Below are 18,448 nucleotides of genomic sequence, written 5' to 3'. Positions count from 1 at the left end.
AATCATCTCCTTAGTCTTGGTTACGTTGAGGGATAGGTTGTTATTCTGGCACCACCCGGCCAGGTCTCTGACGACCTCCCTATAGGCTGTCTCGTCGTTGTCGGTGATCAGGCCTACTACTGTTGTGTAGTCTGCAAACTTAATGATGGTGTTGGAGTCGTGCCTGGCCATGCAGTCGTGGGGGAACAGGAAGTACAGGAGGAGACTGAGCACTCACCCCTGGGGAGCTCCAGTGTTGAGGATCAGCGTGGCAGATGTGTTGCTACCTACCCTCACCACCTGGGGGTGGCCCGTCAGGAAGTCCAGGATCCAGTTGTAGAGGGAGGTGTTTCGTCCCAGGGTCCTTAGCTTAATGATGAGCTTTGTGGGTACTATGGTGTTGAACGCTGTGCTGTAGTCAATGAATAGCATTCTCACATAAGTGTTCCTTTTGTCCAGGTGGGAAAGGTTCAGTGTGGAGTGCAATAGAGATTGTATCATCTGTGGATTTGTTTGGGCGGTATGCAAATTGGAGTGGGTCTAGGGTTTCTGGGATGTGGTTTTCCAAAAGCAAGGCTCAGATCAGCATGGCAGTGTTGCCATTGTTAATAAGAAATATATTTCTAATGTCGAAATGAACACGTCTCCAACCCCGATATCAGACACTCACAAACTGAAATGTGTAGACACTACAATCAATTAGTGAGAGAGCATCAAATATTACATTCATTTGTACAGTATAGGCTAAATCCAGTGGTGTAAAGTACTTAAGTACTACTTAAGTATTTTTTGGGGGGGGCATCTGTACTTTACTATCGAACTTTTTGACAACTTTCATAACATTCCTAAACAAAATGATGTACTTTTTACTCCATACATTTTCCCTGACACTCAAAAGTACTCGTTACATTTTGAATGCTTAGCCGGACAGCAAAATGGTCCAATTCACACACTTTTTAAAAGCTTTTACTTTTAACACTTAGCTATATTTCAGCAATTACATTTACTTTTGATATTTAAGTACATTACAAGTCAAAAGTTTCGACACACCTACTCATTCAAGGGTTTTTATTTATTTTTAGTATTTTATAGTGAAGACATCAAAACTATAAAATAACATACAGTGAGAGAAAAAAGTATTTGATCCCCTGCTGATTTTGTACGTTTGCCCACTGACAAAGAAATGATCAGTCTGTCATTTTAATGGTAGGTTTATTTGAACAGTGAGAGACAGAATAACAACAACAAAAATCCAGAAAAACGCATGTCAAAAATGTTATAAATTGATTTGCATTTTAATGAGGGAAATAAGTATTTGATACATCTGATTCAACACTCTCCTTCAAGGTCAAATAATCCTTACACAGCCTGGAGGTGTGTTGGGTCATTGTCCTGTTGAAAAACAAATGATAGTTCCACTATGCGCAAACCAGATGGGATGGTGTATCGCTGCAGAATGCTGTGGTACCCATGCTGGTTAAGTGTGCCTTTAATTCTAAATAAATCATACAGTGTCACCAGCACAGCACCCCACACCATCAGACCTCTTCCTCCATGCTTCATGGTGGAAACCACACAAGCGGAGATCATCCGTTCGCCTACTATGCGTCTCACAAAGACATGGCGGTTGGAACCAAACATCTCAAATTTGGATTCATCAGACCAAAGGACAGATTTCCACTGGTCTAATGTCCATTGCTCGTGTTTCTTGACCCAAGCAAGTCCCTTCTTATTATTTGTGTCCTTTAGTAGTGGTTGCTTTGCAGCAATTCGACCACGAAGGCCTGATTCATGCAGTCTCCTCTGAACAGTTGATGTTGAGATGTGTCTGTTACTTGAACTCTGGGAAGCATTTATTTGGGCTGTAATCTGAGGTGCAACTCTAATGAATTTATCCTCTGCAGCAGAGGTAACTCTGGGTCTTCATTTCCTGTGGCGGTCTTCATGAGAGCCAGTTTCATGTTAGAGCTTGATAGTTTTTGCGACTGCACTTGAAGAAACTTTCAAAGTTTTAGAAATTTTCCGGATTGACTGACCTTTATGTCTTAAAGTAATGATGGACTGTCATTTCTCTTTGCTTATTTGAGCTGTTCTTGCCATAATATGGACTTGGTCTTTTACCAGATAGGACTGTCTTCTGTATACCACCCTTACCTTGTCATAACACAATAATTCTCAAACGCATTAAAGAAATTCCACATACTAACTTTTAACAAGTCACACCTGTTAATTGAAATGCATTCCAGTTGACTACCTCATGAAGCTGGTTGAGAGAATGCCAAGAGTGTGCAAAGATGTCATCAAGGCAAAGGGTCGTGTCACGGCTGTCTTCGTCCTCTTCATCTGACGAGGAGAAGCGAGAAGGATCGGAGGACCAATACGCAGCGTGGTAAGTGTTCGTAATTTTAATTGAAAAAACTGAACACTACAAAACAACAAATGTCAACCGTGAAGCTAATAAACAATAGTGCTGACACAAACACAACACATAGACAACCACCCACAACCCACAATGACAAAACAGGCTACCTATATATGGTTCCCAATCAGAGACAATGACTAACACCTGCCTCTGATTGAGAACCATATCAGGCCAAACACAGAAACAGACAAACTAGACATACAACATAGAATGCCCACTCAGATCACAACCCTGACCAAACTAAACATATAAACATACAAAGCAAACTATGGTCAGGGCGTGACAGTTTGCTACTTTGAAGATTCTAAAATATATTTTGATTTGTTTAACACATTTTTGGTCACTATGTGATTCCATATGTGTTATTTCATAGTTTTGATGTCTTCACTATTATTCTACAATGTAGAAAATAGTAAAAAATAAAGAAAACCCTGGAATGGGTAGGTGTGTCCAAACGTTTGACTGGTACTGTATATTTAAAACCAAATACTTTTAGACTTTTACTCGTGTAGTATTTTACTGGGGCACTTTCACTTTTACTTGAGTCATTTTCTATTAAGGTACCTTGACTTTTACTCAAGTATGAAAATTGGATACTTTTTCCACCACTGGCTAAATCCACCATAGGCTTCGTATGAATCGCGGCCAAGTTTCAGTCATGTATATGGTCACGTTCGCCTGGGTCAAACAAACGCCCTTTTCTTTCGCTTATATACAACGTGGCTATTAATAGATTTCATGATCAAATTCCTATAGTGTGGACCATTGGTCCTGGAGAGGAAAATACAGTTATATCCTCAATAATAAGGCTTGGACAGGCAATGCACATCGTTCTTTGAAAACCTGTTGCATGTATTTTGCACCGAGACTGTCCACCACCACCCTGTAAGATATCATGAATAAAGGACCCTCTAATACTGTACAGTGTCGACAATCATTTTGTATTGATTAAATAGAAGCTTTGTGTTTTCTGCGGAATCGACATGTGATAGAGCTCAGCGAATATTTCGTTGTCCAGTACGAAAGGCATTTCACTGTACTTGTACATGTATCCAGGCAGACAGAATATTCTACCCAAATAATATGCTATACATCACTGCAGTCCCGACAGCTGGTAGGCTACATGGCTCACACCCCTCATGTACACTCCTCAATGCCTTCATCCCTTCTCAGCTGTTCGAGGGAGGTATTTATTTATTTTTTTGTGGGGGGGGGGGGTCTCGTTAAATTAATAGTGAATATCCCTCCCTGCATATTGTCATGGTCTTTTGCTATTTAGAATCCTTGGGACGTCCGGGATCAAAGGCCATTGGGATTGAAATGGCAAATGGTTAAGGTAAGGATAAGGGTAGGGGTTAGGTTACGGACGTCCTAAACATACCGTATAGCATTAACCATTATTGTCACGAAGAGGATCAACTGTCAATTGGGCTGGAGGTTCTGTAAGACCCGCCCTATGTGCTCGACTGTTTGTATGTGCGTTTATATATATAACAGTGCAGGTCTGGCATACCAACTCTGGTGTCCACACTTTGACGAGACAGAGGGAGGAAGGAAGGACACACAGTGTGACACGCAAAGCCATCTCCCATCATCCTCGGTTGATATTTGCCTTTCGGATCTACAGTCGCACAATAGAAAATACGCATTTACCAAGATGCCCAAGCCACTGACAGACCAGGATAAGAGGAAGCAGATATCGGTGCGGGGGCTTGCAGGAGTGGAAAATGTTTCAGACCTTAAGACGAATTTTAATCGCCATCTCCACTTTACTCTGGTAAAGGACCGAAATGTGGCGACCAAACGGGACTACTACTTCGCCTTGGCCAACACTGTCCGCGACCACCTGGTGGGCAGATGGATCAGGACGCAGCAGCACTACTATGAGAAAGACCCCAAAGTAAGCAAGCAATATGGTTGCCGCAGTGTCATAGTGATCCCATCCCCTCGCACGCTACTCGGCACGTCCGCCTCTGTCAGACTCCGGAAAGTGGGAGGGATGGCTTCCCAGGGAAATATTACTGCGCAGTATGTTCAATGATGCTGAAGTATAGACTAGGGATGCGCTTCAGACGCTGTAGTTACAGAAACGTTATGTTTATAACATGTATTTAAGTAGCCTACCTATTTCATCTGCAATGTAATTATGCGGTGAACATGAGAATGCCGAATTATGTATTGAGCGCTCCAAAGCCCCTTACAAGTTACATAACCATGTTGTGCATCTCTGGATGAGAACACGACTCAGTAAACGTTTCTCTCTCTTTATTCTAACAGGGAATGCACCTGAAGATGCTTTGATAGCTGAAATGGAAGTGTCAATATTTTCAAGCTAGTGCTTGACACTTGTAGAATGACACTAATGCAGCGCACTGTTTCATGGGAGTCAGTCAACTGGTTGTTAACTATGTATTGCGTAATAGGATAGCCTAGAAGTTGCTGTAACCCAAACCAATATGTTTACATAGTAGCCTAAATACTGTCAAGACACATTATATGTGTTAAATTCTTTTGGAGATGGATATTAGCTGTTAGAATTATTCCTATTTTCTATCTCATACATATCAGTGGCACAGAAACAATGATTTATCAATAAATTGAACCAGAACGCACTAGAGGCTCTCTCTGTCTGATCCAATAAAGCTGATAGAACATTGTGTAGGACACAATCAGCATCATACCAGTATAGCCACATTCATTATTATGGTTGGTAAGGGAACAAAATAACTGTTATTTTTGTGTGCAGAAGAGCAGACATCATGTTGATTGTATGATATGGTAACTTATAACAGAAATATAATTGAAAAGGTCTGCAGTGTCAATAGGCGCATAACTCCTGGCCCTGAGCTACAGGCTTTGAATGACATTAATTTTATTAGTGTCCGGAGGTCAACCTTTATAAAGTCAAAGTCCCTGAGAACATATTTGCCCAGTGCCTCCTAAGAAATATATTGTAATTTGTGTCCACTAATCCTTAGTTGATAACACCTCGTCATCGGACTCAGGTTCAACTACATTTTTGGTATTTGTACATTTCACATATAAATATGGCTATGTAGGCTTCATAAGCAGAAGAACAATCCATGCTCCCTAAAGTCATCACATTTACAACCCACAGTAATACAATCTGTCCTGTTGTTTTGTGTGTTATTGCAACCCCATCTGTACCAATCCCCCGAGTCGCTCGAACATTTAGGAACTGATCACCAAAGCTGCTATATTTATATCCAGGGACTGGATGCCTTTGTCACTTTATCTTAGTCACACTTAATGGTACAGTGGTGCGCTCTGTTTTCCATGTCCTCATTTGCATTCCCCCGATTGTCGAAGAACAACCTTTGAGATGTCAAAGGTCAATCAAAGGCTCAGGTGTCAACCCCTCCCAACTATTCATTTAGGATCACGCCACCCTGCTCAACGCTGTTATAGTACTGTCGTGACCTTCGAAATAGTCGAGCAGAAGAGCCATTTCATTTCATAGCTTCAGTGTGAGTAACATACCCCATGCATGAATTGGAACGTGAACGATTATATGATGTACAATGTACATTTCCTCTGTATAATGTTGTAATGGGTGGAGACAGGCTGCAGAGAAATATTATACGGACATACAGTAAGTACAGTGCTGATTAATCCGTTCGGGTTTCAGGCCAGCAACAGAATGCTGGCACTGTTTTCTGCACTCTTTATATAGGTTGTTATGAGACCTTGGGGTGTACTGAGCGTGCCTTAAAGAAACTAAAATCAGACTCCACTGGCAGGGAGTGTCAAGTGAGTCCAAACACACTCACAATGAGCTGTTGCCTGACTGGTCGCCAAGAATAGCACTCCTGTTGTTGGCAGCACCTGCTCTCTCCCCCTGGCCACAGCCGCTGCCTGAGGGTCATTGACAACGTGGCATTTTCGCAGGGCAACCACATGGGGGCACTCTACTTTTGGGTGGCTGAAGGTGTTTAATATTGACACTGTACTGTACTGCATTAACTCTCCTTGATGAACCTTCCGCTGCTGTTCCTCTCTAGCGTGTGTATTACCTGTCCCTGGAGTTCTACATGGGGCGCACCCTGCAGAATACCATGGTGAACCTGGCTCTGGAGAACGCATGCGACGAGGCTACCTATCAGGTGAGAGATGGATAGGCCTTAGGCCACACCTGGACCCTGACAGTGGACCATCATAGTTACCTCAACCTAGAACATTCCATCTGATATACACTGCAGAGGGTATGGAACTGGCACATTGAACATTTATGCAACTGAAAATAAGTGCTTTTTCTCACACTTCATCCAAGATTCAAGGATACTTTCTTATGTAAGAATTTCAGGTAACTTGTCCTTCTTTGAGATTGAACACTGCGCCATTTCCATGTATTCAGAAGAAAAAGCTTTTCCTAATACATTATTAATGTAGCTCCATCCTCCCTCATTGTATAATGTATTATAGACTAATGAAGAACTATGAATCTTAACAATTTATCTTCATCTTCATCAGTTGGGCCTGGACATGGAGGAGCTGCAGGACATTGAGGAAGATGCCGGCCTGGGAAATGGTGGCCTTGGACGGCTCGCCGGTGAGTTCCTCCTCCTTGGCTCTCTATTGGTCTACCTCGCTGCTTCCCCCCTAAAAATAGTGTTGCCAACGACAGTGATGCTCAGTGGTCAGGACAACCCTGTCTCACCCCATCTCTCTCACCCCTCCCCCTGTGCTCTCAGCCTGCTTCCTAGATTCCATGGCGTCTCTGGGACTGGCAGCTTACGGCTACGGCATCCGCTATGAGTTCGGCATCTTCAACCAGAAAATTGTGAATGGCTGGCAGGTAGTTTAACTGGCAAAGTTGACTATATGTAGGTACATGTCTGTGTCTTTGATTACATGTTAGTCAGTGTAAATAGTCATTTTCGGGGTTGTTGGAGTCATGTGCTTTAGATGGTCAAATTATTTTATGAATAATTTCTCACATTTGCACATATTTGTAAACTAGTCATAGTAAACTCATGAAGCTGTATAATCATGATAATTGACAGGTAGAGGAGGCTGACGATTGGCTGCGCTACGGCAACCCCTGGGAGAAGGCCCGCCCCGAGTACATGCGACCCGTCCACTTCTACGGCAGAGTGGAGCACACCCCCGAGGGTGTGAAATGGGTCGACACACAGGTGAGAGACTACATAAAGACGATACAACATAGAAATAGTCATCATTGTGGACGTAACTAAACATTACATTGCCCTTCTACATTAACAGGTAGTGTTGGCCCTTCTTCATTAACAGGTAGTGTTGGCCCTTCTACCTTAACAGGTAGTGTTGGCCCTTCTACATTAACAGGTAGTGTTGGCCCTTCTACATTAACAGGTAGTGTTGGCCCTTCTACATTAACAGGTAGTGTTGGCCCTTCTACATTAACAGGTAGTGTTGGCCCTTTTACATTAACAGGTAGTGTTGGCCCTTCTACATTAACAGGTAGTGTTGGCCCTTCTACATTAACAGGTAGTGTTGGCCCTTCTACATTAACAGGTAGTGTTGGCCCTTCTACATTAACAGGTAGTGTTGGCCCTTCTTCATTAACAGGTAGTGTTGGCCCTTCTACATTAACAGGTAGTGTTGGCCCTTCTACATTAACAGGTAGTGTTGGCCCTTCTTCATTAACAGGTAGTGTTGGCCCTTCTACATTAACAGGTAGTGTTGGCCCTTCTACCTTCTACCTTAACAGGTAGTGTTGGCCCTTCTACATTAACAGGTAGTGTTGGCCCTTCTACATTAACAGGTAGTGTTGGCCCTTCTACATTAACAGGTAGTGTTGGCCCTTCTACATTAACAGGTAGTGTTGGCCCTTCTACATTAACAGGTAGTGTTGGCACTTCTACATTAACAGGTAGTGTTGGCCCTTCTACATTAACAGGTAGTGTTGGCCCTTCTACATTAACAGGTAGTGTTGGCACTTCTACATTAACAGGTAGTGTTGGCCCTTCTTCATTAACAGTTAGTGTTGGCCCTTCTACATTAACAGGTAGTGTTGGCCCTTCTTCATTAACAGGTAGTGTTGGCCCTTCTTCATTAACAGGTAGTGTTGGCCCTTCTACATTAACATGTAGTGTTGGTCCTTCTACATTAACAGGTAGTGTTGGCCCTTCTACATTAACAGGTAGTGTTGGCCCTTTTACATTAACAGGTAGTGTTGGCCCTTCTACATTAACAGGTAGTGTTGGCACTTCTACATTAACAGGTAGTGTTGGCCCTTCTACATTAACAGGTAGTGTTGGCCCTTCTACATTAACAGGTAGTGTTGGCCCTTCTACATTAACAGGTAGTGTTGGCCCTTCTACATTAACAGGTAGTGTTGGCCCTTCTACATTAACAGGTAGTGTTGGCCCTTCTACATTAACAGGTAGTGTTGACCCTTCTACATTAACAGGTAGTGTTGGCCCTTCTACATTAACAGGTAGTGTTGACCCTTCTACATTAACAGGTAGTGTTGGCCCTTCTACATTAACAGGTAGTGTTGGCCCTTCTACATTAACAGGTAGTGTTGACCCTTCTTCATTAACAGGTAGTGTTGGCCCTTCTACATTAACAGGTAGTGTTGGCACTTCTACATTAACAGGTAGTGTTGGCCCTTCTACATTAACAGGTAGTGTTGGCCCTTCTACATTAACAGGTAGTGTTGGCCCTTCTACATTAACATGTAGTGTTGGTCCTTCTACATTAACAGGTAGTGTTGGCCCTTCTACATTAACAGGTAGTGTTGGCCCTTTTACATTAACAGGTAGTGTTGGCCCTTCTACATTAACAGGTAGTGTTGGCACTTCTACATTAACAGGTAGTGTTGGCCCTTCTACATTAACAGGTAGTGTTGGCCCTTCTACATTAACAGGTAGTGTTGGCCCTTCTACATTAACAGGTAGTGTTGGCCCTTCTACATTAACAGGTAGTGTTGGCCCTTCTACATTAACAGGTAGTGTTGGCCCTTCTACATTAACAGGTAGTGTTGGCCCTTCTACATTAACAGGTAGTGTTGGCCCTTCTACATTAACAGGTAGTGTTGGTCCTTCTACATTAACAGGTAGTGTTGGCCCTTCTTCATTAACAGGTAGTGTTGGCCCTTCTACATTAACAGGTAGTGTTGGCCCTTCTTCATTAACAGGTAGTTTGGCCCTTCTTCATTAACAGGTAGTTTGGCCCTTCTTCATTAACAGGTAGTGTTGGCCCTTCTACATTAACAGGTAGTGTTGGCCCTTCTACATTAACAGGTAGTGTTGGCCCTTCTACATTAACAGGTAGTGTTGGCCCTTCTACATTAACAGGTAGTGTTGGCCCTTCTTCATTAACAGGTAGTGTTGGCCCTTCTACATTAACAGGTAGTGTTGGCCCTTCTACATTAACAGGTAGTGTTGGCCCTTCTACATTAACAGGTAGTGTTGACCCTTCTACATTAACAGGTAGTGTTGGCCCTTCCTTATGACACCCCAGTCCCTGGCTACAGGAACAACGTTGTGAACACCATGAGACTGTGGTCTGCCAAGGCCCCCTGTGATTTCAACCTGAAAGACTGTGAGTTACTTCTGGACTGTTTGGGCTTGTCTGTGTCTGCTTTATTGTTTAAACCTATTGATTAAATTATGAATTAATGAAAATGTTTACAACCTTTGTAACATTCTTATCAGTAATCATATTCAACCATCAGTTGTATTATCCGTAATCTAATTCAACAATCATGATGTTGATTGTCCTGATGGGAGCTGGAAAACAGTACTAGGCAAGACATTTGAAATGCTAGATGTGACCACAGCATTTTGTTTGTTCTACAGTCAATGTGGGTGGCTATATTCAAGCTGTGCTGGACAGAAACTTGGCTGAGAACATCTCCCGTGTTCTGTATCCCAATGACAACGTGAGTAGAACCCAGTGCTGATTTGAACCTTTATTTAGCCAGACGAATTCTAAGAACAAATTCTTATCGACAATGACGATTCATTGTGACGAATCAATGAGTTTTCCTAATGCTGTCAAAACATTTCATCCATTTTAAAGTGTTATGTCTCCTGCTCAACAGAGACACTGGTTCCTGTAAGAATGAATTTAAGCTGAGTCATCAAAGCACTTCTCTGAGAACATCATAATGATAATCGAGTGTGATGGACTGTGGTCCTGTTTTTGACCCCAGTTCTTCGAGGGGAAGGAGCTTCGTCTGAAGCAGGAGTACTTTGTGGTGGCGGCCACTCTGCAGGACATCGTGCGTCGCTTCAAGTCCTCCAAGTTCGGTTCCACTGAGGTTGTGCGCGTTGACCTGTCCACCCTACCTGACAAGGTAAGATGGATACGATAGATAGTCTAGGACGCTAAGTGTATGTTCTAACTGAATTATATGCATCTAAGTACCATATAGTCTCCAAATGGCTTTGTTCACCGAGCACACTCCGGTATGATGTCAAAGACACAATGTCCTTCCACTTCTGCATTGCTTGCTATTTGGGGTTTTAGGCTGGGTTTCTGTATAAGCACTTTGTGACATCGGCTGATGTGAAAAGGGCTTGATAAATACATTTGAATGTGAGACTATGTGTTCACATGCAACAGTTTCCTCCCCTAACTGTGTCTTCCAACTGTATTGTCTGATGCCCTCTCCCCTGCCTGTATTATAGGTGGCCATCCAGCTGAACGACACCCACCCTGCCATGGCCATCCCTGAGCTGATGAGGATCTTGTTGGACACGGAGCACCAGAAATGGGAGAAGGTATAGTGCTGGTCCCCCTGCTAAAGCAATGATACATACAAGTGTAAAGAATACTTACCACAAATGGGGAAATGCTCCTAAATGGATTCACCAAACATTAACCAAGACAATTTCCTTCTACATGTATCATTGTATTTCCCCCATCTCTCAGGCCTGGGACATCTGCACACGTACCTGTGCCTACACCAACCACACCGTCCTGCCTGAGGCTCTGGAGCGCTGGCCCACAGACCTGCTCCAGAACCTTCTGCCCAGACACCTGGAGATCATCTACGAGATCAACCGACGTCACCTGGAGGTAGAGCCAAACACTCCTGTAACTTACAGTATTACAGCCATACGAGTATACGTACACAGGGCACTCCTGTAACACACAGTATTACAGCCATACGAGTGTACATATACAGGGCACTCCTGTAACACACAGTATTACAGCCATACGAGTGTACGTATACAGGGCATTCATAAAGTATTCAGACCCCTTCACTTTTTACACATTTTGTTATGTTACATCCTTATTCTAAAATGGATGAAATTGTTTTTTTCCCCGTCATCAAATCTACACACAATACCCCATAATGACAAAGCAAAAACAGGTTTTTAGAAGTGTTAGCAAATGTATTAAAAATAAAAATGTCACATTTACATAAGTGTTCAGATCTTTTACTCAGTACTTTGTTGAAGCACATTTGGCAGCGATTACAGCCTCGAGTCTTGTTGGGTATGAAGCTGCAAGATTGGCACACCTGTATTTGGGGAGTTTCTCCCATTTGTATTAGGGGAGTTTCTCCCATTCTTCTCTGCAGATCCTCTCAAGCTCTGTCAGGTTGGATGGGGAGCATTTTTGCACAGCTATTTTCAGGTCTCTCCAGAGATGTTCAATCGGGTTCAAGTCCGGGCTCTGGCTGGGCCACTCAAAGACATTCAGAGACATGTTCCGAAGCCACTCTTGTGTTGTCTTGGCTGTATGTTTAGTATCGTTGTCCTGTTGGAAGGTGAACCTTCGCTCCAGTATTAGGTCCTGAGTGCACTGGAGCAGGTTTCCATCAAGGAGCTATCTGTACTTTTTCTCAGTTCATCTTTCCCTCAATCCTGACTAGTCTCCCAGTCCCTGCCACTGAAAAACATCCCCTCAGCATGGTGCTGCCACCACCATGCTCCACTGTAGGGATGGTGCCAGGTTTCCTCCAGACACTTGGCATTCAGGCCAAAGATTTCAATCTTGCTTTCATCAGACCAGAGACTTGTTTATCGTGGTCTGAGAGTCCTTTAGGTGCCTTTTGGCAAACTCCAAATGGGCTGTCAGGTGCCTTTTCCTGAGGAGTGGCTTTCATCTGGCCACTATACCATAAATGTCTGATTGGTGGAGTGCTGCAGAGATAGTTGTCCTTCTGGGAGGTTCTCCCATCTCCACAGAGGTATTCTGGAACTCTGTCAGAGTGACCATCGGGTTTTTGGTCACCTCCCTGACCAATGCCCTCTTCTGCCAATTGCTCAGTTTGTCTCGGCGGCCAGCACTAGGAAGAGTCTTGGTGGTTCCAAACTTCTTCCATTTAAGAATGATGGAGGCCTCTGTGTCCTTGGGGACCTTCAATACTGCAGAAATATTTTGGTACCCTTCTCCAGATCTCTGCCTCGACACAATCCTGTCTCGGAGCTCTACAGACAATTCCTTCAACCTCATGACTTGGTTTTTGCTCTGACATGCACTGTCAACTAGGGGACCTTATATAGACAGGTTTGTGCCTTTCCAAATCATGTCCAATCAATTGAATTTACCACAGGTAGACTCCAATCAATTTATAGAAACATCTCAAGGATGATCAATGGAAACAGGATGCACCTGAGCTTTATACATTTGCAAATCTTTATTGAATTTTTTTTTTTTTGCTTTGTCATTATGGGGTATTGTGTGTAGATTGATTTGGGTGATTTGGGTGGGGGGAAACACTCAAATCGGTTTTAGAATAAGGCTGTAAAGTAACAAAATGAGGAAAAAGTGAAGGGGTCTGAATACTTTCCGAATGCACTGTATATGAGAGAATATACTGTAAACATATATTCACGTGCCTGAGAGGATTAGGAGTTAGCTACTGTAAAAAGCAACAACATATCCCTCGATATTTTCTTCTTCAATGTGATGTAAACAAATGGGTGTGAAGGTAATTGTTTCCAATCCTCTTTCTCCTCCTTCCCTCAGCGCATCGCTAAGCTCTACCCCGGGGACCATGATCGCCTGCGCCGCATGTCCCTAGTGGAGGAGGGCGACCAGAAGAAGGTCAACATGGCCCACCTGTGCATCGTGGGCTCCCACGCCGTCAACGGAGTGGCCCGCATCCACTCGGACATCCTCAAAGCAACTCTGTACGAAGAAACGTTGTTTTAGTTTGTTTTATTTCTAGCTACTTATGACGCTATCCCTAGCCAATATGGTAACCTGTTTTCCCACTGGCCCCATATGTTAAATGGTATTTGAACTATCAATCATTCATTGAGCCCACTAGGTTCAAGGACTTCTACGAGGTGGACCCCCACAAGTTCCAGAACAAGACCAACGGGATCACGCCCCGACGCTGGCTGGTCATGTGCAACCCTGGGCTGGCTGAAGTCATTGCAGAGGTGTGTGGTGGAGTGTAGCTAAAATCATATCCAAAGTGGAGTGACAGTTGGTGCTAGTGTCGCAGTAGGGTCTGAGAAATGATGATTCTAAAAATGGTTATTTCTGTATGTTTGAATGTTCAGAGGATCGGTGAGGATTACATCCGAGATCTGGATCAACTGAAGAAGTTGCTGGCGTTTGTGGATGACGACTCTTTGATTCATGACATCGCCAAGGTCAAACAGGTCAGAACATAACAATCTCTTGAAATGTGTTGTCATTTTAATTCGAGTCACCATCTCAGTCTGAGCCAAGGTCCGTACTATAACTCCTAACATGTTACTGTGCCTCTCTGTAGGAGAACAAGCTTAAGTTTTCTGCCTATCTTGAGGAGCACTACAAGGTGAAGATCAACCCCAACTCCATGTTCGACGTTCAAGTCAAGAGGATCCACGAGTACAAGAGGCAGCTGCTCAACTGCCTGCACATCATCACTCTCTACAACCGTGAGTGGTCCTCTGTTCTTTTACAGCTTTAGTGAGAAACATTATTCTGTCAACCAAGTTAACCTGTCGGCTTTTTCATTCAGGCATCAAGAAGGAGCCCAACAAGAATTGGACCCCCAGGACTATCATGATTGGAGGAAAGGTGAGCCACAATAGATGTTTGATCAAGTCATTAGGATACAGGTTGTACAGCAAAATCCATTGGATATATTTTGTTAGTATTGGGAATTTTCCAGTACATGTGTGCACATTATACATCTTAAGCAGAATCAATGCATTCTGTATATGTGTCTAGGTCATTAGGCTAAGGGAAGCCATTACCTAGTCCTGTGAGGTTCATTAGACGTGCATTATGAGCATAGATTTGTATTACTCAAGCACCATTAGACATGCACCTGCATTAGGAGTGTGCGTGTCTGTTTATTTTTGTATCATTGTTATGGTTACGCCACCAATGGAATCTATGCCCTAATGTTTATTTTTGTATCATTGCTATGGTTACGCCACCAATGGAATCTATGCCCTAATGTCTGTGCCAATAAGAAAATGGAAACCAAGCTAAAATGAGTGCAAGGCAAAAAGATATTCGTGGCTAAATGCCAAAGGGGATGAATCATTAACATAAAGAGGAGTTACTATGTGTGTGACGTAAGGATGAAAACTGTATAAAAGGTATGTGCCGAGGCTGGAAAGGCAGTTGGTCCATGGGCCAACTCGGCTTGTTACTTTGTAATAAACTCTTATTTGAATTCACAAATAGAGAAATATGATAGAGAAATATGATTGAGCGAATATTTCCACGACATTAGACTGTCCCACATCAGTTTGAGCTGTTTTACCAACTGCTATGGAGACAACAACCAAAGCTGGCAAGACAGCACAAACAGATCTGCGCCCTCTCTTCTCTATAAGATTTTGGCATCCATGTGATTTCATATTCTCCATTTTTTCCCAGGCTGCTCCTGGGTACCACACGGCAAAGCTGATCATTAGGCTGATCACTGCCATCGGAGAGGTTGTCAACCACGACACTGTGGTGGGAGACCGCCTCAAAGTCATCTTCCTGGAGAACTACAAGGTCACTCTGGCAGAGAAAAGTAAATAGTTCACATACTTGCTGCTTTCTTGGTTTTTTTATGTTCCCATTGGAGTGTAGTTAAGGGGCTTCCCACTTCTTCCATGTACATTTTCTCTCTGCCTTGTCTCATCTCTCTGTTTCGGTTTCTGTCCTTCTCCCTCTCTCTCTCTCTGTCTCTCTCTCGCCAGTCATCCCTGCGTCCGACCTGTCTGAGCAGATCTCCACAGCTGGCACTGAGGCATCTGGCACTGGCAACATGAAGTTCATGCTGAACGGAGCGCTCACCATTGGCACCATGGACGGAGCCAACGTAGAGATGGCCGAGGAGGCTGGAGAAGAGAACCTCTTCATCTTCGGCATGAGGGTGGACGACGTGGACGCCATGGACAAGAGTGGGTAAGACAGTGGGGGGGTGAATGGATGGACGAAGTGTTCTGATCAGAGATGGTGGGGAAGAAGACATGAGGATTGGCATTGGATGATAGCTTAGGAGAGAACATTTCGGATGACATGGAAGGATGCTTACTGGGTAAACTTTGGTGGAGAAGCCAAGACGATTTGCATGGTAAAGGATAGAACCGAAAGAGACAGCTTTTTGGATGACTTGGAAGGAAGGATGATAACTGGCATGCATCCCATAATGGATTTAAAAAAATATTCTTCATAAATGTATCCTCTTCTTTATAAATGTATCCATCTTCCCAGATATGATGCCATGGACTACTACAACCGCATTCCTGAGCTGAAGCAGGCCATGGACCAGATCGCTGGTGGATTCTTTAGCCCCGACCAGCACGACCTCTTCAAGGACATTGTCAACATGCTGCTACACCATGACAGGTGGGGGAAAGCGCTGAGTCACAACACCCAAATGCGGACACACTGTACTCTACCGCTATATACGCAGCCACGCAATGTCTAACCGAGCATGATGTTTGTGTTACAGATTCAAGGTGTTCGCTGACTACGAAGCTTACATCAAATGCCAAGAGAAAGTCAGTGCTCTCTACAAGGTGAATGTTTCATAGACTGAAAGTCTTTTTAATATCAATTGTTTTCTTTATTTATTAATATATATATTTTTTGTATTCTACCCCAATTTCAATCTTGTTTCATCGCTGCAATTCCCCAACTGTCTCAGGAGAGACGAAAGTCGAGTTATGCGTCCTCAGAAACACGACCCGCCAAACCGTGCTTCTTAACACCCGCCCGCTTAACCCCGAAGCCAGCCGCACCAATGTGTCGGAGGAAACGCTGTTCAACTGACGACCGGGGACAGCCTGTAGGTGCCTGGCCCGGCCCGCCACAAGGAGTCGCTAGAGCGCGATGAGCCAAGTATAGCCTCACCGGCCAAACCCTCCCTTAACCCGGACAATGCTGGGCCAGTTGTGCGCCTCCTGATCACGGCCAGCTGTGATACAGCCCGGGATTGAACTTGGGTCTGTAGTGACGCCTCTAGCATTGCGATGCAGTGCCTTAGACCGCTGCACCACTCGGGAGGCCCTGTTTTCTTTATTTTTTGTAAAGTGTATCGAGACTTGTTAAATGCTCTATAAATAAATTGTGACTTGACTATTCCCCAGTCAGTTATAAGCATTTTTGCAGATACATAACATAACAGTATTCCTTCCTTCTGCAATGGTTTTAATTTCCCCTCTCTTCCCATCCATCCCAACAGAACCCTAAAGAATGGACCAAGATGGTGATCCACAACATTGCTGGTTGTGGTAAATTCTCTAGCGACCGCACTATCTCCCAGTACGCCCGGGAGATCTGGGGCATGGAGCCCAGCCTGGAAAGGATCCCTGCCCCAGACGATCCTCGCCAATAAACCCCAGGCCTAAAACCAACCTCTGGTTTTTCCACAGCCCCGGCTTCTGGTTTTGCCTCTGGCTGTTCCACAAAAACCATTTTAACTTGAGAAATGGTTTAGAAACCTGAAAGCTCCCTGTAACTAGTACATTTTCATTGTGTCATTTCATTGTGGTCAGTATTAGTTGATGATTGACTATACATGTAGCAATCCCTGTCCGGCTACGTGATGGCCAATAACCTGATACCACTTTCAACCTCGACATTCAGCATTCACCTTGTCAATGGGCTAATACAAAATCAGCATTCACCGTCTCAATGGGCTAATTCAAAATCAGCATTCACCTTCTCAATGGGCTAATTCAAATCAGCATTCACCGTCTCAATTGGCTAATTCAAAATCAGCATTCACCTTCTCACATGCACCAGCAATGCATAGTCAACTGGCTTGTGCAACATGAAAAACACTGTTCACCATCATTTAAGCTAACATGGTTAGAGAATACACCCTTTAACAGTCAGTGGGGCCAACAAGCAGCTGGAAACCTCACCACTGTCTAATGGTACCAAAACCATGTCTTCCAAGAATGAGACATGGTGGGACATCAAAATAAGCACGTTCTTCTCACATAGACACTGTGATTCTACACTACTGGTTCGGCCTGCCAAGGATCACCTCTTTATTCATATCTGCACCGAATAACCACTCAAGTTGAAGGGACTTGGTTAACATGCGTGAATCTTGATGTTATAAAACTGTTTGCTCAGTGTATGTCTGTATGTTGAATGTAGTAATTTGTGCGTGTTATTAATGCTTGTGTTTTGGGTAACCCACACACAATCCTTATTGCTGAAATACTTTCTGCTATAAGCTGCGTTTTGTTTAGAATGATCCCATCAGTATATCCTCAAAAAGTTGTTCCAGTGTTGGAAAATGATCCTTCATATAGTGCAACAAACTAAGCCTTCTCTCCTCCACCTTCTCTGCCTAATACCTCTCTGAGTGACGATAATGCTGCCTTAACTAAGCTGTGTCTGTAGTTGTTCAGCCTATAGTGACCCCTCACTGTTAAGCTGCAAGTCTTTTTTGATGTTCAGATAAATAACCATTTCTGGTACAATAGTATTTCTCACTGTTTGGAAGTCTTGGAATAAGTGTGAACACTACTGAATCACTAGTAATTGAGTGTGTAGCGTTGATAAAGATTGCACAACGTCCAGTAGTTTTCTTCCATTAGAGAGCCTGAGCACTTAAAGCTTCAAACTCTGCATTCTCTTGTCAATGTGAAACAACAGTCAATAAAGGAGACAAAGTTACAA

At 43.5% G+C, this 18,448-nt stretch overlaps 1 protein-coding gene across 1 annotated transcript; it reads left to right on the top strand.

Moving 5' to 3' along the window:
- Window positions 1-3,636: 3,636 nt before the first annotated feature.
- On the top strand, window positions 3,637-18,448 carry LOC135516403 (glycogen phosphorylase, muscle form). The gene is made up of 20 exons (XM_064940684.1): window positions 3,637-4,301; window positions 6,424-6,525; window positions 6,893-6,971; window positions 7,114-7,217; window positions 7,426-7,557; window positions 9,838-9,949; window positions 10,207-10,289; window positions 10,563-10,706; window positions 11,041-11,133; window positions 11,285-11,431; window positions 13,334-13,497; window positions 13,638-13,752; window positions 13,876-13,977; window positions 14,091-14,238; window positions 14,322-14,380; window positions 15,194-15,335; window positions 15,505-15,712; window positions 16,022-16,156; window positions 16,263-16,329; window positions 16,995-18,448. Exons 1-20 carry the CDS (start codon window positions 3,858-3,860, stop codon window positions 17,145-17,147), a joined length of 2,733 nt encoding a protein of 910 aa, XP_064796756.1. The 5' UTR covers window positions 3,637-3,857; the 3' UTR covers window positions 17,148-18,448.

Source organism: Oncorhynchus masou, chromosome 27, assembly GCF_036934945.1.
Source record: "Oncorhynchus masou masou isolate Uvic2021 chromosome 27, UVic_Omas_1.1, whole genome shotgun sequence".
Classification (NCBI taxonomy): Eukaryota; Metazoa; Chordata; class Actinopteri; order Salmoniformes; family Salmonidae; genus Oncorhynchus; species Oncorhynchus masou.
The sequence above is the reverse complement of the archived record's forward strand: the minus strand, read 5'-3'. Positions and strand labels throughout refer to the sequence as shown.

What these genes read in the sequence shown, in the direction of transcription:
- LOC135516403 (XM_064940684.1), top strand. Translation starts at nt 3,858, where the DNA reads ATGTGCTCGACTGTTTGTATGTGCGTTTATATATATAACAGTGCAGGT. An exon ending in ACTATGAGAAAGACCCCAAA is followed by an intron (nt 4,302 to 6,423) that starts GTAAGCAAGCAA and finishes GTTCCTCTCTAG; the next exon opens with CGTGTGTATTACCTGTCCCT. An exon ending in GGTCACTCTGGCAGAGAAAA is followed by an intron (nt 15,336 to 15,504) that starts GTAAATAGTTCA and finishes CTCTCTCGCCAG; the next exon opens with TCATCCCTGCGTCCGACCTG.